We start from the raw sequence: 25,492 nt of genomic DNA on the forward strand, positions 1-25,492 counted from the left end.
CAGTGAGAATCTAAAACTATGAATGAACACATGGGGAGTTATTTACTTAACAAAAAAAAGATGAAATAACTGAAAACATGTTTTATATTCTAGTTTCTTCAAAATAGCCACCCTTTACTCTGATTTCTGCTTTACACACTCTTGGCATTCTCTCTATGAGCTTCAAGAGGTCGTCACCTGAAATGGTTTTCCAACAGTCTTGAAGGAGTTCCCAGAGGTGTTTAGCACTTGTTGGTCCCTTTGCCTTCACTCTGTGGTCCAGCTCACCCCAAACCATCTCGATTGGGTTCAGGTCTGGTGACTGGGGAGGCCAGGTCTCCACTTTTTGTTAAGTACATAACTCCACGTGTTCATTCATAGTTTTGATGCCTCTGGTGAGAATCTACCAATGTAAATGTCATGAAAATAAAGAAAACACATTGAATGAGAAGGTGTGTCCAAACTTTTGGCCTGTACAGTAAATCAAATTCAAATTTTAGATATAGAAATTAGAGAAAAAAAGGCTCCGCCTGTCCCAAGTGCGCCTTGCTTTTACATGCTTTTTAATGTTCCACATTTTTTTGTGTTGGCACAGTCGGCACATTTGATGATTTTCAGTGCATCAGGCGATTTAAAGCCCTTCTGGGTACGTTCATCTCCCAAAAAGTAATACTAATATTAGTAATAACAGCAATAATAGAAATATTAACAAGAATGTATAAGTAGTAATTGTGGTGCTGTTGCTGTTCCAGATTTGTGGCCTTTAGTGACGAATGTGTCACATATGACTCAGCCTCGTGTGCAGAGAACTGAGGTTCGGGCTGAAAAGCTGTGATGGGATGTGCTGAGTCAATACCAAGACGACACGTACGAAACGTCAAGAAAAAAAAGAACAGCAACATGTGTGTCAATGTGTGCCAAGCGCCTCCTTGGCCGAAGCATCGTGCGCCTCCTGGCACGGCTTCTCTTCTTAATAAGCGCTAATTATCATAATAGAGATGATTTAGGAGGCGGTGTCTGATAATTGGCTGAGAAAGAAGGGCAGGATAACGGAAACGCTCGTGAAGAAAGAGCTAGAACAGGCGCCAATACAACTGTGACCCTTGGCATGGACTTCACACGACCTCTGGCAGTATCTGCTGCGGTATCTCGGACCAAGACATCACAAGCTGCTCCATTAAGTCCTCTGGCTTATTGAGGTGGTGCCGAAACTCAGAGGTTGGATAGAAACCGGAAGGATTTCGACCTTGTTCAGCTGCCTCCACTCCAGCCTTGGCCTTCCATGACCCTGTTGCCGGTGGACAGCTTCTTTCCCTCCTTGGAGAACCTTTGGAGGCCGTTTTGGAGGATCTAACCACCACAATTTGGTCCTTGTCCATGTCACCCAACGCCATTCACACCCACCCACCCACGGCCAGTTTCCACTGGACAAGAGCTGGAGTGTGGGTTCGGATCCCGAACCGCCAAGGTGCCACTGACGTCCCCTTCATCAAGGCACTGTCCCCACATGCTGCTCCTTTTGTAAGTGTGATGGTTAATCACTTTCCCACGTGGCCTGCGTGATTTAGACAGGAAGGAGCATATATACCCGACACGCGGTTATTATTACGGCTTCGCCACGCCCACCGCCTCTTGTAAACACACACAATGGGAGCGAACGCTCGACCCACAATGCCTTGCACTGGGGCAAAGTTGACGCGGAGCCGAGGGCTGCGTGAGGTCACGAGGGCGAGCTGTGACGCAGCGTGTCGTTGCTACGCGACTGTCAGGTAACGGTCATGTGGCTGTGAAGCAAAAAAAAAAAAAGAAATTTACGACGGCCGGGCCGGCTTTCCAGCGCTGCCGGGCAGCGAGAGGTTAACCGGAGACCGCGCCCTCTCCATCCCGGCCCGTTACCCTCCGGACGGCTGAACTTTGCCTCCGAGTAAACACGGACTCGCGGTCCGAAGGTTGCCCGCCGGCAGACATATAAACGCGCCGCGCCGCCGCGCAGCTCCGCGTCCCCCTCGCAGCGACACGCCACCGAGGTAAGTGACCCGGCCGAGGGGCCTTGCAGTCGGCGGCGGCTCGATGGCCCGGGAGGGTCAATGAACCCGGAAAAATATACATGCTGAGACGATCGATCGGTGCTTTAACGATTCACCAAAAAAGCGGCTTTCTTTTCGCGATCGATAACATTGTTTTGCATCCGTAACAGTTATTAAACGGTAATACACGCGTCGTTTTTGTTAACGCGGTGAGATCTGTTCTCGGAACAGCTCTATTGGGCATAAAAAGCTGCGTTCTGTGATCTTTTTATGAACGTGTTAGTGGCGCCAGTAGCCTGGTGTACTACCGTCGTGTCCCTGAGCAGGACACTCAGCCTCACTCAGAGTGCCACCAGGGGGACTGTCCCTGGTAAATGCTGTAAATGTAAAGGAAGAAAAGTGCTGCATATGCCCAATATTGTATGTTAAAAACATAAAAGTGTCAAATTTGGTTATGTTTGCAATATTTGCAATATTGAGGTCTGTAGCAGTCGCTAAAGCATTTCACTGCATATCGTAGCGTGTATGACTGTGTTTGTGACAAATAAAGTTCGAGTTTGAATTTGATAACCCTCCGCACGTTCTCCCACAGACGTTCCAAGATGAACTTCCTCCTGGAGTCGCTGAAGGTCCTCTGCATGTCCGTGTACTACAACATCGAGTTCGTCTTCCGCCTCATCGTCCCCTCGCGGCGCAAAAGTGTCGCTGGCGAGACGGTTCTGATCACCGGGGCGGGCAGCGGCATCGGCCGCCTCCTGGCTCTGGACTTCGCCAGGCTGGGCGCCCGGCTGGTGTTGTGGGACATCAACCAGGACGGCAACAAGGAGACGGCGCGCCTGATCCGGGAGAAATACTCGGCCCGGGCCAGCGCGTACGTCTGCGACTGCAGCGACCGCAGCGAGGTGTACCGGGTCGCTGACCAGGTGAGGTGGCTGCACGCCTGCGCCAGAAATACCTTCTGGTGGCCTGAAGGGTACAGTGGCTGAAGCAGGACAAAATGTCGCTGAGATGCAAATGAGCGTGGTGCTGAATCGAATTTGCATGTTCTACCCTCCAGTCTCAGGGCTTCCAGACAGACGATAACGTATTGAGGATTCCAGCTCCGTGGTGTTTGCTCTGTTTGAGCAATTTTAGACCACACACTTGGTCCAGAAAGGAAAAGTTCTGATAAGGCCGCAGGGACAAGTGGGGTAACGTTGAGGCGAGGTTGTAATAACGATTGTGGCCGTATAGTCTGGAGCTCGCCCAGGATCGTGGAACTTTGAACGCTCACAGATAGGGCGAAATTGCAGACACGGCCGTTCCGAAAGCGCTGGGTGCGCTGGGTGGAAGTCGAAGGGAACGTCCGTTGAAACGTATTTAACATTTTCAGAATTTTCAGACCCTTTCCACCACATTCTGCTGCTGCTTGAGATGCACCAGCATGTTAATATGGTTACTGCGTAGTACGCTGCTGTAAAGAGATTGCGGCACGTGCGTGTGCGACCTTGTGCAAGATGTCGAACGTTGTTGCTCCAGACGCAACATTTTCCCTTTTATCGGTGAGTGCCGCGGTGTGAGAACGACTCCGGCCCTTCCTCCACCCTTTCTTTCTGCACGTCCATTTTAAACGGCTCCCCTTACAAACGGGATCAAGGCATTCTTCCCTTGACCCCTGCCGACCCCTAGGGCTCGAAAGGGGTCATTTGAAATAGCTCAGAGGCTGAAGGCAAAGCTGCAGGAAATAACTATAGCGTGTGTGTGCGTGTGTGTGTGTGTTTCAGGTTAAGAGAGAAGTTGGAGACATCACCATCCTAATAAACAATGCCGGCATTGTGACCGGAAAGAAGTTCCTGGACTCTCCGGACAGCCTCATCGAAAAGACGGTAGAGGTCAACAGCATGGCGCATTTCTGGGTGAGCGTCTCACCGGCCACTTTATTAGGCACGGCCTGTGGCCACTGTGTTAGCCACGCCTTCCCAGAAGACCGTTTTCCGTTTATAATGGGTGTTATCTGGCCCCTTGATCAATGTTCAGTTTCTGATCAAAGCATATCGATTGTGACTTCGCTGGTGATCTGGATCACATGTGATCGTGTTGCTGACTGGTCTATTACCACTGCTGGTGAGACACGACGCACAAAACATCAAAGTTGAGTCATTTACAGCATTTATCAGACGCTCTCATCCAGAGCGACTTACAGTCAGTAGTTACAGGGACAGTCCCCCCCTGGAGCAACTTAGGGTTAGGTGTCTTGCTCCGGGACACAATGGTAGTAAGTGGGATTTGAACCCGGGTCTTCTGGTTCATAGGTGAGTATATTATCCACTAGGCTACTACCACCCCAGCAGTCCATGAAGGGGACGGGCAGGATAATGTACATTAAAACCCTGAAAATCCAGGCCTTGTGAAGTTTTGGAACAGGTAACAAACATATAAAGTTCTGAAAAAGAAATCTGACCAAACCATGAATGTATAGCGAAGTACGTAGTTCCTGTAAGACTGAGAAATGTATTTTCTACGTTTACAACTACAACGTTTAAAACCAGCACAGGTCTGTAGTATCTTTGCTGGCTTTACTTAGTGAACCATGTCACGTGGTTACCGGGTGGCACTGCTATATTCCGGAACTTTCTCAGTTGCACGTCTCCTTTTAAAAGTAAATTACAGCTGATGATCTACGCCAGAACCTGAGGGATTTTACTCAGGTTTACACGAACTTGGAGGACGAAACACTGTCATTTCAGTTCAGCTTTTCAGGGTTCATTAATTTTTTTTGTTTTTTGCTTAGATTTTTACTTTTTTTTCCACATTTTCACAGATTTCAGAGATCACATGTGGTCATTAAAATTTGCCTTAGAGTAACTGAAAAGTCCTGGAAATTCTTTAGTAAAAATGTGTAAGAACCCCGTCTACCAGTCAAAAGTCTGGGCGCCCCTACCCTGTGGTGGTTATGGAGCCATTTTGAATAATCCAATGCAAGGAACATATTTAGCATTTGTTGTATGAGGAGAAAGTGAAGAACGTTTGATGAATCTGTTTTTTCAGAGTCGCCTCTTTTTACCTTCATTGCTGCTTCGTTCAAAAGCTGCTTGATGAGATACTGATTAACATGAGTGAATGATAAGAAAGTGTTCAGTATAAACCTTCAGGACATTTGGAAACCATCCCCTTTGTCCAACTTAAGGTGGTGGAGAGAAGACGAGTGTGAAATGCTGCCATCACAGCAGAAATGTGGAGGGATACATAACCTCACGTGTGTTATTTCATGGTCCTACGTCATCGGTTTTGTTCCATAATGTAAAAAATGTGAGACCCAGGAAGGAGAAGGTGCGTGGTAGTGTGCTCCTGTTACATAGTCGGCTTTATCACCACGCTCATATTTTAATTAACGGGCGCATCGTGCGGCCAGAGCGGCTTCTCAGCTGTCATGCTGCAATGTACTGATAAAATAAAGGGGCGTAATGAAGTCGAACTTTTTAATTAAAGCCAGAGACGATTTGTCCCCTGCAGACTTACAAGGCCTTCCTCCCGGCGATGATGGCTGGAAACCACGGCCACCTGGTCAGCATCGCCAGCTCCGCCGGTCTGATTGGAGTCAGTGGACTGGCAGGTAGTGGCGTAGCAATATATACGTTATTCCCGGTGTTCTCTCCTCTCTCACTCTCTCTCCCTCTCGGTTTCCACTGCAGATTACTGCGCCAGCAAGTTTGCCGCCGTGGGCTTCGCGGAGTCTGTCGCCCTGGAGCTGCTGGCCAACGGCACCGACGGCGTGAAGACCACCATCGTCTGCCCGTTCTTCATCAACACCGGCATGTTCGACGGGGCCAACACCAAGTAAGAGGGGGTGGACCTCTGGACCCTCCAGGCGCTTCGCATTTTTTCCAGCTCGTAATTAGAACGAGACCTAACGGGACTAACGTTTCAGAGCAAGAGCACGCAGGCGTGTGTCCCTCAAGCGCCTGGCCTTTTGGCCCCTGACCTGATAAGTGGCCTTTTTAAACATGGCCTGTGGCATCAGTCTCTAATAAAAAAGCGCGATGCGTATTTACAGAGCCTGAGGCGCAGCATCGCCTGCTTTTATAGGCGCCGATAGCCCGGCAACCGTGTTTCTTTTTCATGTTTGTCAGTGTTATGAATTTAAAATTCTATTAAATACTTTGTCAATAGAGCCATGCGAACAAGAAGAACCGTAACATTTCCTCATCCGCATTTCTAGCAGTATGAAAAAAAAGGATAAAAACAGGCCAGTCAAACCGTACATTTTTAAAGTCCAGATTCATTCAAATAATTACTTGTGATGAGACCCGCCCGCCCTCCAACACGCTGGTGCGAGTGTACAGTAAACAATATGCAGCTGCATTAAATGGGGGTGTTGAAATGAATCTCATAATCGGTGCATCGTGATGAAGGCGTGGACGATTCCTCATCAGTGCAGTGCAGAACATAATCGATAACGATAACAGAATCATTTCTGGCGGCGGAATAAAAATTTGCATCAAAAAGTAGTGCCTTTAGCGAGTCGGATAGCGAGTCTTCCCATGCGCGCATGTAAATAACGCGTGACTAAATGAATGTAATTGTTTCTCATTGTGGCTCCTCAGATGCTCGGTGATGGAAATCATTTCCACGACACAGACGTCCACGTGAACAAGCTCTCATCTCACTGACGTATTTGAAAACGGAATATAAAAAAATTGATGGGATGCATCATATTGCATCAATCAATCTGGTCAATAATCAGATAATCGTACTCGAATCGAATCGTGAGACCAGTGAAAACTCACACCTCAGGCATTAAATGTTTCATACGAATCTAGTGTGTAAATAAAAAACTCAGTGAGAGACATATTCGTTTAATAAAGTCCCCACCGCATCACTGCTCCTGTGGGCGAGAGATCCGGGCGAAGCGGCGGCGTGATTGAGGACGCGCGTCAGAGCCGTGGCTCTCGCAGGGCCGATGGCCGCCGCAGGGTCTCCCGCCTTGTGATCTGCCGTGTTTGGACAAGTGACTTGCATCAATTGTTAAGCGTCTCGCACCTGTAGACTCACCTTGGGCCCTGAGCCGTGGAGGGAAGGGCGAGGGGGGCGGAGGAAGGTGGCGTGATAGCGGCTGACAGACTGCCCGGAGCCACGTCTCGCATGTCAGGTTGCATCTCCTGTGGGTTTGCAGGTGGCCTCGTGTCCTGCCCATCCTGGAGCCGGACTACGTGTGTAAGAAGATCGTGGATGCCATCCTGAGGGACCAGGTTTACCTGTACATGCCGCGCAGCCTCTACCTCATGCTTACACTGAAGAAGTGAGTGACAAGAAGTGACATACAATCATTTTAACGCCACCAACCCTGCTTTAGGCGTCATGCCAGCTCTGACCAGCTTAACTTGTCTTTTCATGCTGGTCTAAAAACAGCCGTCAGCATGAAATACTAGAAATGCACACAAACAATCATTTACTATCAACTCATGGCTTTATTATCTTTTATTTACATTATGCCATTAAAATACAGGCTTTATCCAAGGTTTTATATAGGTAATAAATACAGTTTTGGTTTACAACAAGAGCAACCTATTTATAATATGTAAATCTGTAAAAATATTAAAGTAACTTTATGACACACAGGTTATTCGGAACCCCATTAGGAAATAAGAGATCATAAGAATGGTCCTTTAAAAGGATTATTTCATGAAATGAGGTTTAATCTGTACTTTACAAACAGCCCCGCTGTGCATATCAGGCCTTTTTGGGGAAAATGGAAAAAAAAAGACTTGTTTAAGGTTAATTTGTTTTTTTTTTAGCTGCTAAAGACTGGAAATTAGTTAAAAATGTAAAAGCAAGTGTGGTGGTCTTTTAACCCTGCAGCATTTAGTCATTTCCACAAACCATTAAATGTGTACTCATTAATCTCCCTCATATTCAAACACACACACGCACACACACTAAAAGCTTCAGCTTGCTATCCTTGTCACACTGCCACAGTAAGTGTGACGAGACTTGGTGGCTTCTTCTTGTCCTCTGTGGGAACTGTCACCACATTTTGACAGTGTGTGTGTGTGTGTGCTTGTTGCAGTATGCTTCCTGTAAAGCTGGGCGTCCTGCTGGGGGACTACATGGGCGCCTTCAACTTCATGGCACACTTTAAAGGAAAGAAGATCCAGTGAAGGACCACAGCACTAAACTCTTCCCGCTCAACCAGAAACCGCAGACGTGAGCACGAAGAAGGAAACGGACCGCTTAGCCAAGAGCCAATGAGAATACAGAGCTGCCCATGGAGGAACCAATAGGACTGCAGGGAGACCAAGGGTCCGTGCATATTCTGCGTAACGATGAGATAATATTACAGTTTTACACCATATATATATATATAGCTTATAAAATGGATGATATCATAATGTAGAGCTAGAACGTAGTCTTGACAAATGATTGTATCATGTTTGTGTCATGTATTGCTCCTGTTTTTGTGTTATGCCTGCCATAAAAGTTTCTTAAAAATACAACCATTGTCATACAAATATTTGAAAGCGAAGTGATTGTCATTGTGACACACAGCATTATGCGCATCCTCTGCTTTTAACCCACAGCCTTAGTGAGCAGTGTGTGGGAACGGCGCCTTGATGGAGGGCACCTTCGGTTATGAGTCTCACCCACTAGGCCGTCTCTGCCCCATTATACACCCACACAGGTTATAAGTTCTTATTACTACATACAGTGGTAATAACTATAAGTTTTGGGTGCCCACCAGGTTAGCAGATGAAATAGTGGCGTCCCTGCGGGTAACCGCTGTGCGTTAAACGGTGCCTGAAATTGCAGACACAGATGACACGACTGAAGATTGGTGGTGGGGGGGTTAAATTACAAACCCGGGCAATTTCACCTTCGCACAAAAGCAAGAATTTTGACCAGTGAGCGATGCTGAAAAAAATTATTTTACATAACCACGCGTCTCTCTGGAAAAAAAGGCGGGTCTGTACAGCGGCACTCAACGTCTAAATTTAATCACAAAAACATTAGTCACAGGGGAGCGTGACACGAGTGGGAGGACACACACACACACACACGTTAATCCTTCCCAAAATCCTTCCACTAATGTCACCACCTGGAATCTACAGAGCTTCTGTCTAAAAACCCCAAACTCAAGCAAAAGTGTAAAATTTCACTCTTATAAGTGACTGTAAATGTGATTCCAAAAAGAAAATGAAGAGTTCCACCTTCAGCGTCAGGATTGTTGGGCCCCTATCATTCTCATGAAAGCCTATAGCGCCACCTGCTGCCCACAAGGAGGAAGTGCGCAGCGGCCAATACAGGGACGTGCAACTGAGGTGCACTTCGTCTCACACCATGGGCCCGGTCCCACCGCTCAGGGCCGCAGGAACCACCATCAGCAGCAGTTTTACGGTCACTCTGCTTGCTTTTTGAACTGGAACAGATGAATGGCCAAAAAATTATTCTTTTTACATTTACAGCCTTTATCCAGAGCGACTTACCAGGAGTAGTTACAGGGACAGTCACCTGGAGACACTCAGGGTTAAGTGTCCTGCTCAGGGACACAATGGTCGTAAGTGGGATCTGAACCTGGGTCTTCTGGTTCACAGGGGAATACATTATTTCACATGTTTATCATGCTATATGATGTTAATACTCAAAAACACACGTACACAACACAGAATTAATTTTTTTATTTAAAAAAAAGTTTTTTTTTCTCCAGTAAGTAGATTAGGCACTGACATTCAGACCCTTAAGAATAGACAAAAAGTGTTAAAATCTCTTTAGGTCTGGGGGTGGGGGTGTGAGAGAAACCACACACGCACATTGTAAAAAGTTAATAACATTTCAATGATGAATAGTGGCGTCAAAAAAAACATTCCGTACATGCGGAGAGCTTCTGGCTGCAAGGTTGCTTCTCCTAAAACCCTTCATGTAGGCCGAGGCTTTAGAAAAATATATATCGTTTTAAATCTAAAAATAAATAACACAGACAGTTTCATCACTAATTTATTTTGCGCCATCTTTGACGTAGTCCAACATGGCCAGGTTTCATTTTTTCTTGCTTTTTCCCCGGCGAAGACACAGCAGCCATGATGAGGAGACGTGCCATCCATTCAAAACCGGGCACCGTGGGTCCTCCAGCCCCCGCACCGACGTGCGCCACCCCCAGCGGAGCTGCAGATACGGTTCCAGTGTTCCGGCGCCGGAGGCGTCGAGCTTCCGCCGTGAACGCGTTATCTCAGTAGGGCTTTCCGCCGAGGGCGGTGAGGATCTGCTCACGCTCGGCGGCGGTGGGCATGTCGGGCGTCACCCCGTCACGACGGCGCTGGATCATCACGCCGTGCTGAGGGGGGGGAGAGGTTTCAAAAAAACAGCAGCACGCTGGATGAAGGTTATTCATTTATGCGGAATTTAAATCAAAGCCGTTCGTCACCAACCACATGTTGAGCCTATAAATGAAATAATATTCAATGTTTCAGAAGCTGAACATTTTAAATCAATATATACAGTACACACCTTCTCATTCAATGCATTTTCATGACCATTTACATTGGTTGATTCTCACTGAAGGCATCAAAACTCCACATGTGTTCATTCATAGTTTTGATGCCTTCAGTGAGAATCTACCAATGTAAATGGTCACGAAAATGAAGAAAACACATGAGAAAGTGTGTCCAAACCTTCGGCCTGTACTGTATATTATAACCATCCGGGATACTGGATTTTAGGTCATCAAGATAAAATTCACTTTATCAATGAGCATATAAAAGATAAAATTAACAAATGACGTAAATATTCCAAAAATGTTTTAAAGAGAGACAAATAAGCCTGAGCCGGGGGACTCGTAACTGAAGCGTTGCCAGTTCGGATCCCGATCCGCCAAGGTGCCACTGAAGTCCCCTGATGAAAGCACCGTGCCCACACACTGCTCCCCGGGCACCTGTGGCCAACTGCTCACCAAGGGTGATGGTTAAATGCAGATGACACATTTCACCGTGTCCTCTGTCACCATGTGCTGTGCTTTTTTCACCAACTACAATTAACTTAACATTTTGGGGTGAAAACACAACATTACCAGAACGAATATTTGAAATGTCTAATACTAAATATATTGATCTACTTGCTTTCTAATTAGTTTTCTTTTTCCCCAGCTTAAATTTTTTCAATATATTGAACATTTATTTCTTAAAGTCTGTGTTTGCTTTTAGTTTATTCTTAATACCGTGAAGCACTTTGGTGAACCTACATTGTTAAAATGTGCTGATTTGATTTAATATTACTGGCTATAATTAAATAAAAATCCACATTTCTGCCTTGATTTTTATGTTTGTCCTTATGGGACACATATGAAGGAGAAGTGGCTCGGCGCTGTTGTCTCTCTCTCCATCATGCAGCTTTAATTTGGTGGCTGCACCTCCCGTCAGATTAATTATGCTAGTTAGGTTTTTTTAATACAGTAACAGACACCTGGAGCGTAATGCCGTGGTGGCATTTTACTGTGCGGGTCCCCTTACACACACACACACACACACACACACACACTTTAGCGAGATACAGACAGGGGGCGCCATTACCCTCTCCACTCACCCAGTACTTCCTGCAGGCTTTGTACCTCTGGAAGAAGGCTGAACACATGGCCTTGTCGTAGCTGTTCCGGTCCAGGCACTTCTGAGAGGCGTCGCTCTCCTGCGGAGAAAGAACACGGCCATCAGAGTCCAAAAGAGACCGCCGGGAAAAACACTCTGCTGGTGAAATGTGGGAGGGTCGCTTCACGACAGAAAACATGTGAGCCCTCCGCACTCACATCAATGCAAGGGTTGGCATCCTGGTTCCTGACTTTGGTGGCACCGGCACTCATCATCTCACAGCACCACCGTCCAAACGCTGAATCCAGAGATAAAATAAGAAGAAAACACTAATAATGTATAGTGATAGTTAACAGGTAACAGATATAAGTGATGAGGCTGGTGATGTAACTCAAATAAATGAAATAAAGGCATAAAATGCAGAAGCACCAACAGCGACAACAGCACAAACCAGAGACAACAAAACCACCATCTAAAATGCCAGCGATATTAAAACCCATACGGCAGACATTAGTCAAATATTGTTTTATCAAATGTGTTTATTGCAAAATGACATCGTATTTGTGACACAGTGTCATGGCATGTAGAGGAAGCGATAAAACACTGTTCTAGATCTGTAGACTTTTGATTGTAGGAGATCATCATACATCATACAGAGTTGATGTATGATGACACTCAGTTCTTCTAGAACATCTCTACATGAGGTACCTACAGTGGTACTTGCACTGTTTTTACTTCATTTCACTAGTTTAGCACTGTCTGTCTCATTGTTGTCTACATGCTTTTTATTAAATGTCTCTGTTGCACTGCCTGTGTCCTGTTTGTACTTTATATATCCAGTTTGTCGATGTCACGCACGGTCGCTTTATATCAGTATGTAACATTGTTTAAATGTTACATGTAGAACCAGGACCCAGACAAACGTTGTTTAAATGTTACATGTAGAACCAGGACAAACGTTGTTTAAATGTTACATGTACAACCAGGTTCCGGAGAAATGTTGTTTACATTTACAGCATTTATCAGACGACTTACAATCAGTAGTTACAGGGACAGTCCCCCCCTGGAGCAACTTAGGGTTAAGTGTCTTGCTCAGGGACACAATGGTAGTAAGTGGGATTTGAACCCGGGTCTTCTGGTTCATAGGCGAGTGTGTTACCCACTAGGCTACTACCACCCCTGTTTTGTTTAAATTATACATGTAGAACCATTTTCATGCATGCAGCTGAAAGAACAAGAAATCTCAACCTGAACATATCAACATCAAGTTATTAACACTCTTACTTTGAACTTTCAGGGTTACTTGCGTTTTGCACCTCAAGATAGTCCCTGCTTGAACAATTTCAGGGTTACTGTTCTGTACTGTGGAGACGTTGACCAGAATCCATAATTCATGGATAATATGGGATCTGCTGCAGATTTACTGTCGTCTCTGCGTGTAGAACGGAGGTCTGAAGCCCTGACCTTCAACAACGAGCCTTGCGCCGATCACCAATCGGGTCCCGATATCGATCAGGATCCGCCCGCGACCTCGCTGCAACTCCGAAACCAAAGAAATCAACAAGAAGCTCGTACTAAGAGACTGAAAGACGCGGATATATTTATCTGAAGACCCACCTCGTCCCCTCGCCGTCGACCTCACGCCTCGTTAGACGTCATTCTGAACGCCGCGCACTGGACGGGGCCACGCCCACTTCATACGGACGTCGCCGCCAGCCAATAGGACGCCTCTACCCGAGGCGCTCTCGCCGCCGAGACAGCAGACCGACACCCGCCGCGACCAATAGCGTCCCTCCGAACTCTTTTGGCTCCGCCCATATCTAAAGACGACTGCGGAGCGGAGTCGCAGCGATTGACAGAGTCGGTGGCGAGTCGGGAGACTCCGGACGTTTCGCGGGGCCCGTTGGGGCGAGAGAGCGGCGGAGTGACGGGACGCCGCGCCAATCGTGCGGCTCAAAGCGGAGGGCGGGGCTTGAGGGGGCGTGGCCGTCGGGCTAGTTCGGTTGCACCGCAGCGCATACACAATGGCTGCTGGAAAGAGAGGAAAGCAAACAATTTTCAGGCCCGCCGAGTCCAGCGAAAAATATGAGGAAAAAATTATTAAAAATTCGGAAAACAGTTGAAAGTGAAGAAAAACACCGCAGGAAGGATGTTAACGCGTCTGCGGTGAGTTTGGCGCGAAGGAAGTAAATTGTTACTGTGTTCTTGAATTAAAATATCGGGGTTATTTAAATTATGAGAGAGCGGAGAGCTGAGGGGGGAGAAAAAGTTTCGCGTTAATCAGCGGCCAGTCCGGGAGCAGCCAGAGACGCGGCGGCGGGCGTAAACAGGCGGAAAAATGAATAGGAATTACATCGTGTCACGGTTTTTCGCGTCGCGTCACGTTGCGCGCAAACGAATGTCAACACTCGGGGGATCGGCGGAGTTGGGACAAGTTGCGACAACTTTTCAGACAGTTGTTTTTTTTTCTTTTGCTGTGTGCTTTTCTGCCGAAGTGGACGTACTACACGCTCTAACGCGAAGGAAAAATTTTAAACAAATTAAAATAAAAAAAAAATATATATATATATATTCAATAGTGCATCGCACGCAGCCCTGGCGCCGCGCGAATTTGCACATGCGTGCGCGCCGCGGAGCGTGGACGCGTCAGGCTGCGTCGCACGGGGGTATTATTTTTTTTGGGGGGGTCGGTTGGGACCCCGTCAGGGTCTCTTGGTGGGTGCTTGTTTTGGGTGCCGCGCTGTAAATGATGGACCCGGCGAGCATCACACACACGCCGTGCACGCGCATTAATACGCTTGGACGCGCGTCGTAGCGGCGCGTCCGCGACGCGCTGGTCGCCGGGTCGTATATAGGCGGCTCGGCGTCTTAAAGCGACAGTCGCCACGTCCAGTCTGATTACCTGTCAGTAAAGCGACGACGATTGAATAAGCTCCATTGGTTAATTATAGTGTATAAATTTGAGCGAAATTTTTATCGTCATTGTGTCACATTTGTGAACTGTTTTAAAACTCACACCGTGGGAAAAGTGTTTAACTAAATGTTCTTGCGAAAGAAATTCTGTCTAAGTAGATTAAGGTACCATTTCTAATTATATGGTCCTTTAGGTAATAGGTTTGTTAATTTTTTTAAATAAATGCATGATTTACATTATGATTCATGCATTTCCAGCCATTCAGTGCAGTGCTTTATGTGTCTATATTTTTTAAAGCACAGTCTTATTATGATTATTATGATTATTTTGTATGAATATACTTTCACATTAAAGTAAAATCGGGGTTGAATCTGTTTTTTACCCTTTAATTTCATTTTGGCAGATTATCACTATTTCAGAAAACTGCCCGTTGTATATTTTGCTGAAAAAGAGACAGATGTTTCATGTTAAAACTGCATGAGAATATTTAAACCTTGTCTCGTAATGAATGTACATCAGTATTTTTGGAACTATTTAATTTTGTGTGAATATAGTATAAATACTCTGACTTAAACATTTAAATCAATCTAATATGTTTGGATGTGAGTAAAATGAACAGCATAATATATAATGCATCAAGAAATGATTGATTTAGAAGAGTTTGCTAGTGCCGGGCGCCTTACATTTATCAGATTATTCTGGATCCTTCCTGCATCAGACTGAATTAAAGAAAAACAAAAATGTTTTGCAACATGACAGCTGGTCCTCACAAATTAAATTTAAATCTGAACATATAAAAATACATATATTTTTGTTAAATAGATTGATTATGGGTGCACAAAACTTCAACGATGCCTGTCAAATGAATGTGTAGTAATTAAAGAAACAAGGTGAATTGGCGGTGACGTTACGGATGCGGTGGAATGTACGCTCGGGCGAGAAAGGCTGAAGAAGGAAGCATTACCAGAGGACTGGCACAAGATGGTGCTGCAAGGAAGCTTGGAGCGTGCGACAACAAGAACTTGCCAAAAGAAGGACTTTACTTTGAAAGTGCGCTCCGTAGACAGATGATACTATCATGAGGAAAACCCCAAAGCCGGTGCAGCAGAGGACCCAGAAATTCACTCACGTTTGTTTTAGAGTCAAAGCCACTTCCTGTGATTTACGGTTTTGTCCGCTTTGAACCGTGACCCGTAGACTAGCACAGGACGTTGTTTTATAGGCGGGCTGTGTCGCTACAGTCTTATTACAGTAGAATGGAACGAGTGCAGTTCTGGGCATTTCACTGTCAGAGGAGCTTGTCCTGCGTACCGTTGTTCATTTCGGGAAGCTGCCAACATCGTTACACATATTGATCGTAAACATTTATGAACACTTCCGATTTGCCAATTTAAACCCCTCCTTTTATCCTCCATTCAGGTCGTTGGCTCCTTGCGGTGTTGAGAGTTTAGGGTTCCTCACTGTCTCAGTGTCGGGGCACATCGCATGCGACCTCTCGGCCGGCTTGTCCTAGGTTGCCATGGCGACGGTCACCCCTGGCGACTGCCCTCACACCACGGACCGAGCCAGGGCGAGGAGGAGGAGGGTGGAGGGCAAAGGGAGGAAGAACTTTCCATGCCAACTGTGCGAGAAGGCCTTCAACAGCGTGGAGAAGCTGAAGGTGCACTCGTACTCCCACACCGGCGAGAGACCGTATCGCTGCACACACGCGGACTGCACCAAGGCCTTCGTCTCCAAATACAAGCTGCTCCGGTACGATGCCGCGCAAAGCAACATATTTTAGACAAGACCAGCGATTCCGAATCCAGTCCTCAGGTCCTTCGGTCCAGTTAATCTTTCATTCAGTCCATTCAATTCATTCAATAAGATTTCATTACACGGAGTGTGATCACAGTGAGATGAATTTGGACCCACCAGCCAGTTCCTGATACCAGGAGGACTTGGTCCTGAGGACTTGGTTGGGAACCACTAGTCTAGGCCCAGTTTGTCCGAACGTATTACCTAACCAGTGTGTTTGCATCCAAGGCACATGGCCACGCACTCGCCAGAGAAAACCCACAAGTGCAGTTACTGTGAGAAGATGTTTCACCGCAAAGATCACCTGAAGAACCACCTGCACACCCACGACCCCAACAAAGAGGCCTTCACCTGTGACGAGTGCGGCAAGAGTTACAACACCAAGTTGGGCTTCAAGCGCCACCTGGCGCTCCACGCCGCGCACAGCGGCGACCTCACCTGCCAGGTGTGCCTGCAGACGTATCCCAGCACCTCCTTGCTACTGGAGCACCTGCGGGGCCACGCCGGCAAGAGCTCGTCGGCCGCGAAAGAGAAGCGGCACCAGTGCGAGCACTGTGAGCGCCGCTTCTACACCCGGAAGGACGTGCGGCGCCACATGGTGGTGCACACAGGCCGAAAGGACTTCCTCTGCCAGTACTGTGCCCAGCGCTTTGGCCGCAAGGACCACCTGACGCGGCACGTGAAGAAGAGCCACGCGCCCGAGCTGCTGCTGGCCGTCAAGGCGGAGCCGCTGGAGCTGGATCCCATCGCCTGCCAGCTGCCGCCTGCGCCCTGTGAGATGGGCGGCTCGGTGAAGGATGAGTTGTCCATCGTTGGTGGGGGCATGTTTGGCCCCTCCCCTCCCCCGCCAATGCCGCTGTCGTTGCGCTATCCTCTTGGTCCCGTCTCCTACTCGCCTCCTCCACCCCTGAGGGCGGATCTAGAGACCTACCTAATGGAGCTGCAGAACCACCTGCCCCCAGAGCCTGGTCATTCAGAGGACACGCCCCTCCCCAAAATCAGCAGCTCTGGCACGTTAGCAGGTGACACATTGGGCTCGTCCTCGTTGGACTTCTCGCAGCTCTTCAACTTCCTGCCTCTCAACGGGCCCTGTTACAATCAGGGGGCGGGGCCAGCACTCGGAGTCTCCTACCAGGCAGAAGAAGGTTTGCCCCACCTGGCCCCACCCATTCCCCTGGACCCCAGTACAGAGTCCGTCAGCTCCATGCACACCCTCTCCTCTGCGTACGTGCCCGCGGCCAGCCTGAACACAACCACCACCCTGCCTCGCTTCCACCAGGCGTTCCAGTAACCAGTACACGAACCCGCAGCCATAACACAACCATTAGTCTGCCTCATGTCAATCAGGCATTTCAGCAGCACACACAAACACCCAGCACCCACCTAATGCCAGTAATGCGTTCATACCCACCACGTGGCCTTAAACCCGCGCTCGCCGAGGCGCACTCAGCGCGTAGTGCCGGCTTAATGCACCTCGCGCCCCAGTTCGCCCCATTTTTCAAGGTGACGTGGCCAAGCCCATTTGCGACCGACTGCCAAGGAGGGAGGGCAAGTTTATAGAATGTGGTTGCAGTGAAGTGTTTCTTTAATAGATTAACCGTAGAAATGGTTCCTTTTTAGCACTTTGAACTTGTAATGGTGTGAGCTCCATCACAGCTAACCAATTTAAACTTTTATATTTGCTAATAGTGGTTTATATGTGAGGTAATTAGCTAACGAGTTGTTTGGTACTGAAAGCCGGGAGTCCATCAACAAATTCTGATCTCTACAAAGCCAAAGCTGACCAAAACCCCAGAGCCACCTCTCACTCATCCATTTTCTTTTCATGCATCCCTCCTGTCCTCCTCATCCTCCTCTTCTTCCCACCTTGTCCCCGGGTGGTTTCTCCTTATGCTGCTGTTTCCGGACCGATAGAAATACAATGCTGTGCTGGTTCAAAAAGAAAAAGGGAAAAATAGACACATTTACAAAGACTTTATCGTAAAACCCACGCGCACAACTCTGTCGGCTGTGAGTACGTAACCGGTACCACATGTTGGCGTGAGTCGCATCAGTGCCAGACAAACACAGAACTGCCTTATCCTTAACACGGTGGCTTCTCCTCTCTCGCCATTAACACCCGGGCAGTGTTGGGTTGCGCTGACCAGCCAGGCCCAGGCCCGCAGGGCTTAGATGCTCTCGGTGCACCGTCGTCCAAACAAAGTTGGCCTTTCTGCCACAGCGTCACCATTAAACAGTTCTAATAAGCAACTAGGCTATCATTATCATTATGGAAATTCTTAATTAACAGTCAGAAGAGAACGTGACGTCTCGTCATCGGCAGAGGCCACGTTTTCGGTAGTTCGTGCGGTTTTATGTCTGTGCGCGTTAGAGGGACAGAGATGAAGCAGAGTCACAGTGTGTTTTATTTCCATTATAGCACTTTCAGCGTACCGAATGCCTTTTGGATTTGTCCGTTTGTTTTTGTTGTTCAAACCGATTTCAGTGTCATATTCAGCTCAGTAGAGGGACGTTAGCGTGTATATGCTATGTGCTAAATGTGTTTGTTTTTTACAGGTACAGTTCTTACAGTGTTTGACTCATTTTGCTTGACTTGCACAAAACCGTCTGTGTCTCTCAGAAAAGAATGAGCGACAGGACTAACTGTTTTTCCTCCTCACTTCTACACAGACACACCAAAAATATCTATATAAAATATATGTATATATATATATATATATATAAAAGTATATATTTAACTAAGAAAAAAGTATGAAAAAAGTAGTTGCCTGCCACCGTAATGTAAGAATTTTTGGACTAATTATATCTATATTATCTTAAAAATATGAATGTAATACATTTTTAAACATGTGTAGGAGAGTCTTAAAGAACTGCGTGATTTCACTGAATGGGAGTGGCTTTCACCAGCACTTACAGCGATGAAATATGACGACATTTCAACGACGCTGCAGGAGCCCTTATGACGTCACCGCCGAAACGCACCTGTAACAGAAGCTGACATTTGACTGGGCGATTTCCTGTTAGTCTTTCATGAGAGACACAGACCATTATTAGCAACCTGCCCTCTCAGTTTCCGTGGTACAGGTGTGTGTGTGTGTGTGTGAGAGTGTGTGTATAATAACAATCCTGAGATATCATTATATCAGAAGAAGCTGCTAATGGACACTCCTGGACCTCCAGAAGGTGCTACAGACCTGCTCTCTCTCTCTCTCTCTCTCTCTCCTCGTTTCAAATCTCAAGCCGCGCTGAGTGCGCATGCGCGTTGGCTGCATAGGACCGGCCGTGCGACAAGCTTATGAAATGCCATCCTGTGACAGCGGACTCCTGTTCCTAATCATGTATATTTTACGTAAAAAATGTATTTTACGAACTACTGTTGTATTTGTATGAAATATAGACTGTATGATCCATATATCTTTATGTATGAGTGAGTGAGTGAGTGAGTGAGTGTCTAAGCTCGAACTGTTGGAGTTCCTCCCGGTGACGTCATCCAAAGAGACGGTTATTTATAGGGGTGTGTGTTTCTGCCGATGCTGCTATGTGAGGAGAGCTGCAGCCTCCAGCCCAGTGTTACTGTCTACCATGTACTGAAAGTCAATAAAGCGCGCTCATTCGGGAGCTCCTCCCACACACCGCCGTGATTAGCTTGAATTTCGCGCCACGTGACCCGCGCGCCCGCGGTAAAGTCACGTGAGGGGGCGCGCAGGGGCGTGTCTCCGCCATGCCGTCGCCCGTGCCCCCGACGCGCCTGCTGCCCCCGGGCCTCGGCCCCTCCGTCGGGCTCGGCCCCTGCAGCAGCCCCCTGGGCAAGTACGCGGGCGCGCGCACGCTGCCCGTGCCCGCGCCCGCCTTCCCGTGGTCGTCGGTGATCCACTGGGCCGAGCTGCGCTGCCTGGAGCCGCTGGGCTCGGGCGGCTTCGGCTCCGTGTACAAGGGGGAGTACTTCGGCAGGACCGTGGCGGTGAAGAAAGTGCGCAAGCACGCCAACACCCGGCTGGCGTGCCGGCGCAGCTTCTGGGCGGAGCTGAACGCGGCGCGCCTGTCGCACGCCAACCTGGTGCGCGTGCTCGCGGCGAGCGCGGGCGCGCCCGGCGACGGCGACCACGTGGGCACGGTGCTGATGGAGTTCGCCGGCGCCGCGGACCTGCAGCGCGTCATCTACGGCAGCGCCGAGCCGCTGCCGCCGGCCCGCTGCGTCAAGTACTCCACCCACATCGCGCGCGGCCTGCGCTACCTGCACGCGCACCGCGTCGCGCACCTGGACCTGAAGCCGGCCAACGTGCTCGTGTCCGACGCCGACGTGTGCAAGCTCGGCGACTTCGGCTGCTCGCTCCGCCTGGACGGCGCCGCCGAGCTGACGCCGCTGCGCGGCCAGTGCGGCGGCACCTACACGCACCGCGCCCCCGAGCTGCTGCGCGGCGGCGCCGTGACGCTGCGCGCCGACGTCTACTCGTTCGCCATCACGCTGTGGCAGCTGCTGACGCGGGAGACGCCGTACGCCGGCGGCGAGCGGCAGCACGTGCTCTACGCCGTGGTGGCGTACGGCGCGCGGCCGTGCGTGCGCGGCGAGCGGTTCGCGCGCACGGCGCTGGGGCGCGGGTGCGCGCGCCTGCTGGGCCGCTGCTGGAGCGCGGAGCCGGAGCGGCGTCCGTCGGCCGGGGAGATCGAGGCCGAGCTGGGCAGCGTGGGGGACTGAAGGGGACTGCGGGATTTTTTTTTGTTTTAAATTTATTTTTTAGATATATAATGTTAATATTGCCAAATGTGCGTTTTGTTGTGAGTGTTCCTACGTTTTGATTAAATGCTGCTTTTCTACCTCTTCGTTTCCCTTTCTAATCACACTTAACTCCACTTTGCCAAATTCTATCATATTTATAATTATTTTCAGGACCTTATGAGAAAGAGCCGCGATTAAAGTTACTAATCGTAACTGTTGTTTTGTAAAATGCCCCAAATAGACACTAAAGAAAAGTTGGCACTTAATGGCAGAAGTTTCCTGCCCCACGTGACGTTGCTGTTCTTTTAATCTTTGCCACGGGGTGGCGCTACTCAGGAACCCGACAAGTTGCTGCGATAACTAAGTCACATCTAACCAGGCCGGTATTAACGACAATTTTTATTCTTATAACAAGTATTTTTCACTCTAGGAGAGAGGAAGAAACCTTGGGAAGGAGTGATACAGAGAGGGACGCCCCTCCAAGGTAGAGTGAGCCTGCAAATGGTGTCAGTGCAGGGTTTGTGATTATTTGTCCAATAAGAGAATAAGTCCTACAGTTGTAGAGGTGGAGAAGTGTAGTATAGAGCATCGGTCCATGTTTGGAGGTACTGGACAGTGCAGAGTTTTAGTCCAGCATCATGGTGTACATTACATGCCCATTATGATGCTACTGGTCCGTTTGAAGATCCCTGAAGCTTAGCAGTCATTGTTCTGTGTATGTAACGGAATGACGCATTTGTTTTACAAAAATGTAGAATTAATGTATTATTTAATAAGACACATAGCCTGCATCTGTAATATTTTATTAAACATAAAATAATCTGTAATATGCACAGTACAGTTCAAAAGTTTGGACACACCTTCTCATTTAATGTGTTTTCTTTATTTTCAGGACCATTTTCACCTGGAGACTGCTAGGAGCACTGTGAGAATCATGTTCTTTGATTTCTCCAGTGCTTTCAACACCATTTTACCCACAATCCTGAGGGACAAGCTGGAGCACACAGGAGTGGACCTTCATCAGGGGCTCCGCAGGGAACGGTTCTTGCACCGTTCCTCTTCACAATCTATACTGCAGACTTCTCACACAACTCCACCAACTGCTTCCTGCAGAAGTTCTCTGACGACTCTGCAATAGTCGGCCTCATCACTGATGGGGACGACAGGGAGTACATGGAACTGACAAGGGACTTTGTGAACTGGTGCTAGCAGAACTACCTCCAGATCAACACTGGAAAAACCAAAGAGCTGGTGGTAGACTTCAGCAGGCACAAACATCCTCCACTGCAACCACTGGACATCCAGGGTATGGCCATTGAGACAGTGGAGAGCTACAAGTACCTTGGTGTTCACCTGAACAATAAACTGGACTGGACTCATAACACAAATCCACTTTACAAAAAAGGGCAGAGCAGGCTGGACCTGCTGCGGAGGCTCAGGTCTTTTGGAGTACAGGGGCCACTCCTAAAGACTTTCTATGACTCTGTAGTGGCATCAGCCATCTTTCACGGTGTGGTCTGCTGGGGTAGCAGCATCTCCGCTGGGGACAGGAAGAGGCTGAACAGGCTGACCCGGAGGGCCAGCTCTGTTCTAGGATGCCCTCTGGACCCAGTGGAGGTGGTGAGTGACAGGAGAATGGTGGATAAGCTGTCATCCCTGTTGGACAACATCTCCCACCCCATGCAGGAAACTCTGACAGCACTGAGAAGCTCCTTCAGTGGCAGGCTACTGCACCCACGATGTGGGAAGGAGAGGTTCAGAAGGTCTTTTCTTCCAACCGCTGTCAGACTCTATAACATAGACCTCACAGCTGACCACACATACACATACACAGACAAACACACACACTTTGGCACATTCTGTTAAATTGTTAACTGTTTAAATTGTAAATTTGTAGATATATACAGATAAATATTTATGTTATTTTTTTGTGATGCCTTCTGCTTCTGTCCACTTTCTGCCATGACAAGTGCAATTTCCCACTTGTGGGACTAATAAAGGTTTATCTTATCTTTTTGTTAAGTACATAACTCCACATGTGTTCATTCATAGTTTTGATGCCTTTAGTGAGAATCTACCTGAGCAAGACACTTAACCCTAAGTTGCTCCAGGGGGGGGACTGTCCCTGTAACTACTGATTGTAAGTCGCCCCTGGATAAGGGCGTCTGATAAATGCTGTAAATGTAAATGTACTGTACGTTTTTTCCTTCAACCCACATTAAAAACAGGACATTGCTCCGCTCTGACGTAGGGGGCGCTGCGCGTCTTTTGTCCGGGTCTTCGCCGCACTTCAGACCACAGAAGAAGAGGTCGCGCGGTACCCGGATGTCGCCTATATATGGGCGTGAGCGGGCCGCACAGCCTTCTTTTCGAGTCCGGCCGCAACGACGCAGCCCAACGTTTCCTGGCTCACCGCTGTTCGCCCCGACGGACAAACGAATAAGTCGGTCAGGAAAGTGCAGAGATGGTGAGCGAACCCTGCCGTTGACCGTTTCGCGTAGTTGGCGGGACGTGTCGCCCGAAGCCAGGCCCACGGTTCGGACCCGCGTCGCCCCCAAAGCGAGCCTTTCATTTCCAATTCGCTCGCTTGGCACGTGAATGTAGTAGTGACCGCGCCCGCTCTTCCCTCCGCAGGCGTTTAAAGACTCCGGCAAGGCTCCCGTGGAGGCTGAGGTGGCCATCCACCGTATCAGGATCACCCTGACCAGCCGCAACGTCAAGTCGCTGGAGAAGGGTGAGCAAAAGGCTTCCTGTTCATTATTTTCATCCCTAGGGTCACTTTTACCTTGTAGTTATACGGCCGGCCGTGAGGAGAACACCTTTCTGGAATGAACTGCGGATGAATTATTCCATACGCTATTCTGAGCCGCCGAATTGTTTTAAGGACTGAGCTTGTTTTAATGTTAGCCAGGCTCTTACACGCTGTTCGTTCTCCCCCGACCAGTCTGTGCAGATCTGATCCGTGGTGCCAAGGAGAAGAGCCTGAAGGTGAAGGGTCCCGTGCGTATGCCAACCAAGGTAACATGGCACTGAACCAGGCTGTACAGATCAGCTCCCTCCCTTTAAAGGTCCCCTGACATTTTTTTTTTTTCTTTTATATCGGTGGTGTTGGTCCACTTATACTGTATCTGACATCTCTTTCCAAAAATCAACCTTAGTGCTGAATTACAGCCACTTTGATCCAGTCCCACAATGAGATTTCCCAGGACTCATTTTTTCATCTGTTTTATTTAAATGCTAATGAGGAGGAGAGAGGCGGGAACAGGAGGAGGGAGTCATAAGGAGGAAATGACGTCATCAACACTATTCACTAACAACAATGTTTGGCTTTATTCCAGAAAAACATGAACATGTTTTAGGGGAGGGGCAGGAAATTCTCTGGGTGGAGAAAGCAGGAGAATCCCCTTATGTCATAAGGGTACAAATTCCAGATCCGACTGTCTGAGCTGCCGCTCTGAACGGTGAAGCAGAATAACCAAAACTCTCTTTACACCTATCGCCATTTCTAGCCACTTCAGGCCATAGACCGGCTAGGGAAACTTGTATTAATGTTTAAATTATTTCACAAGTGACATTTTTGTAATAGGGGACATTTAGTAGTGATCACTGTTTTTGTCTCTAAATTTAATTTTGTAAATCTTACTCTTCTTGATCTCAGACCCTGCGTATTACCACCCGTAAGACTCCTTGTGGAGAGGGTTCCAAGACGTGGGACCGGTTCCAGATGCGCATCCACAAGCGCCTGATCGACCTGCACAGCCCTTCTGAGATCGTCAAGCAGATTACCAGCATCAGCATAGAGCCTGGTGTTGAGGTGGAGGTCACCATTGCCGATGCGTAATGTGCGATTATCAGTCACCAATTCAATAAATAGAAAAAATAACCCAAGGCTCTTTGTGTGTTTTATTTATTTTTAAAACCATAATTACTCTTCTCCTATTTTGTGACCTTGTAAATCTGTGAAATATTAGTTGTACTTGAAGGGAAATGATTGGGGACCGCACCTTGGTGGTTCGGGATCTGAATAAATAAATACTCATCTCACTGAGGATCTTAAGACTCCGGTGTGGCTGGTTGAACAACCACCATCTTACACCCCCACACCAGAATAAAGCTTGTGGCAGTGGAGGCCTTGGAAATATGGAATTGGACCCGCAATTTAGACGGTTGCCCTTTCGAATTGCGTCCCCAATCACTTCACTTTTAATTCCAACTTTTTAGGGTTGTCAAGTTTACTTTTAAAGTTTTAGCTTTTGGTTAATCTTGAGTTTTTGTGATTTGCGCATTTCGGAGAACGTCATGAAAATATACCTCAGAGTAGCTGAAAAGTTACAGAATTTCTTCTGTAAAAGTGTGTAAGAACCCATCAAGTTGAAATATGAAAGCAGTCACCATGCAAAATTAAAACTCCACACCTGTGGTATGTCTGAAATAATGTAGTAATGTGCTGTACAATGAAATTGGATGCAAGGTGTATAAAACTTGCATCATGAAAGCTGTTCAGAGTCCA

General features: G+C 47.9%; 5 protein-coding genes and 1 non-coding gene across 12 annotated transcripts; 5 read left to right on the top strand and 1 right to left on the bottom strand.

Moving 5' to 3' along the window:
• Positions 1-1,758: 1,758 nt before the first annotated feature.
• Positions 1,759-8,476, top strand: sdr16c5b (short chain dehydrogenase/reductase family 16C, member 5b). The gene is made up of 7 exons (XM_028968823.1): positions 1,759-2,006; positions 2,599-2,929; positions 3,770-3,901; positions 5,499-5,598; positions 5,678-5,822; positions 7,159-7,284; positions 8,053-8,476. The coding sequence occupies exons 2-7, from the start codon at positions 2,609-2,611 to the stop codon at positions 8,141-8,143; spliced, it is 915 nt and encodes a 304-aa protein (XP_028824656.1). The 5' UTR covers positions 1,759-2,006; positions 2,599-2,608; the 3' UTR covers positions 8,144-8,476.
• Positions 8,477-9,643: 1,167 nt separating this feature from the next.
• Positions 9,644-13,234, bottom strand: chchd7 (coiled-coil-helix-coiled-coil-helix domain containing 7). 7 transcript variants are annotated; one of them, XM_028969043.1, is made up of 5 exons: positions 13,172-13,226; positions 13,019-13,088; positions 11,773-11,852; positions 11,556-11,654; positions 9,644-10,311 (listed from the first exon to the last, which is right to left on the bottom strand). In XM_028969043.1, the coding sequence occupies exons 3-5, from the start codon at positions 11,827-11,829 to the stop codon at positions 10,207-10,209; spliced, it is 261 nt and encodes an 86-aa protein (XP_028824876.1). In that variant the 5' UTR covers positions 11,830-11,852; positions 13,019-13,088; positions 13,172-13,226; the 3' UTR covers positions 9,644-10,206. The 7 variants fall into 7 exon arrangements, with proteins under 7 accessions (XP_028824876.1, XP_028824870.1, XP_028824847.1 ...); XM_028969037.1 differs by lacking the exon at positions 9,644-10,311 and adding an exon at positions 12,839-12,883 and having other exon boundaries at positions 10,559-11,654; positions 12,979-13,088; positions 13,172-13,224; XM_028969014.1 differs by lacking the exon at positions 9,644-10,311 and having other exon boundaries at positions 10,559-11,654; positions 12,839-13,088; positions 13,172-13,224.
• Positions 13,235-13,580: 346 nt separating this feature from the next.
• plag1 (pleiomorphic adenoma gene 1) lies at positions 13,581-19,895 on the top strand. Its single transcript, XM_028970531.1, has 3 exons — positions 13,581-13,720; positions 15,888-16,220; positions 16,494-19,895. The coding sequence occupies exons 2-3, from the start codon at positions 15,988-15,990 to the stop codon at positions 17,554-17,556; spliced, it is 1,296 nt and encodes a 431-aa protein (XP_028826364.1). The 5' UTR covers positions 13,581-13,720; positions 15,888-15,987; the 3' UTR covers positions 17,557-19,895.
• Positions 19,896-19,954: 59 nt separating this feature from the next.
• On the top strand, positions 19,955-22,110 carry mos (v-mos Moloney murine sarcoma viral oncogene homolog). The gene is made up of 2 exons (XM_028970532.1): positions 19,955-21,466; positions 21,875-22,110. Exon 1 carries the CDS (start codon positions 19,987-19,989, stop codon positions 20,959-20,961), a length of 975 nt encoding a protein of 324 aa, XP_028826365.1. The 5' UTR covers positions 19,955-19,986; the 3' UTR covers positions 20,962-21,466; positions 21,875-22,110.
• A 1,180-nt stretch (positions 22,111-23,290) lies between these two features.
• On the top strand, positions 23,291-24,870 carry rps20 (ribosomal protein S20). Its single transcript, XM_028969604.1, has 4 exons — positions 23,291-23,449; positions 23,617-23,716; positions 23,927-24,000; positions 24,641-24,870. The coding sequence occupies exons 1-4, from the start codon at positions 23,447-23,449 to the stop codon at positions 24,821-24,823; spliced, it is 360 nt and encodes a 119-aa protein (XP_028825437.1). The 5' UTR covers positions 23,291-23,446; the 3' UTR covers positions 24,824-24,870.
• LOC114785027 (small nucleolar RNA U54) lies at positions 23,784-23,854 on the top strand. Its single transcript, XR_003749004.1, has one exon. It is a non-coding gene; the product is annotated as a small nucleolar RNA U54 (small nucleolar RNA).
• Positions 24,871-25,492: the final 622 nt, after the last annotated feature.

The sequence above is a fragment of the Denticeps clupeoides genome, chromosome 2, assembly GCF_900700375.1.
Source record: "Denticeps clupeoides chromosome 2, fDenClu1.1, whole genome shotgun sequence".
In the NCBI taxonomy this organism is placed as follows: domain Eukaryota; kingdom Metazoa; phylum Chordata; class Actinopteri; order Clupeiformes; family Denticipitidae; genus Denticeps; species Denticeps clupeoides.

What these genes read in the sequence shown, in the direction of transcription:
- mos (XM_028970532.1), top strand. Translation starts at nt 19,987, where the DNA reads ATGCCGTCGCCCGTGCCCCCGACGCGCCTGCTGCCCCCGGGCCTCGGC.
- sdr16c5b (XM_028968823.1), top strand. Translation starts at nt 2,609, where the DNA reads ATGAACTTCCTCCTGGAGTCGCTGAAGGTCCTCTGCATGTCCGTGTAC. An exon ending in TGGAGTCAGTGGACTGGCAG is followed by an intron (nt 5,599 to 5,677) that starts GTAGTGGCGTAG and finishes TTTCCACTGCAG; the next exon opens with ATTACTGCGCCAGCAAGTTT. An exon ending in TTCGACGGGGCCAACACCAA is followed by an intron (nt 5,823 to 7,158) that starts GTAAGAGGGGGT and finishes GTGGGTTTGCAG; the next exon opens with GTGGCCTCGTGTCCTGCCCA.
- plag1 (XM_028970531.1), top strand. Translation starts at nt 15,988, where the DNA reads ATGGCGACGGTCACCCCTGGCGACTGCCCTCACACCACGGACCGAGCC. An exon ending in TCCAAATACAAGCTGCTCCG is followed by an intron (nt 16,221 to 16,493) that starts GTACGATGCCGC and finishes TTTGCATCCAAG; the next exon opens with GCACATGGCCACGCACTCGC.
- chchd7 (XM_028969022.1), bottom strand. Translation starts at nt 11,829, where the DNA reads ATGATGAGTGCCGGTGCCACCAAAGTCAGGAACCAGGATGCCAACCCT. An exon ending in ATGCCAACCCTTGCATTGAT is followed by an intron (nt 11,655 to 11,772) that starts GTGAGTGCGGAG and finishes CTTTCTCCGCAG; the next exon opens with GAGAGCGACGCCTCTCAGAA.
- rps20 (XM_028969604.1), top strand. An exon ending in CGTCAAGTCGCTGGAGAAGG is followed by an intron (nt 23,717 to 23,926) that starts GTGAGCAAAAGG and finishes TCCCCCGACCAG; the next exon opens with TCTGTGCAGATCTGATCCGT. An exon ending in CCGTGCGTATGCCAACCAAG is followed by an intron (nt 24,001 to 24,640) that starts GTAACATGGCAC and finishes TCTTGATCTCAG; the next exon opens with ACCCTGCGTATTACCACCCG.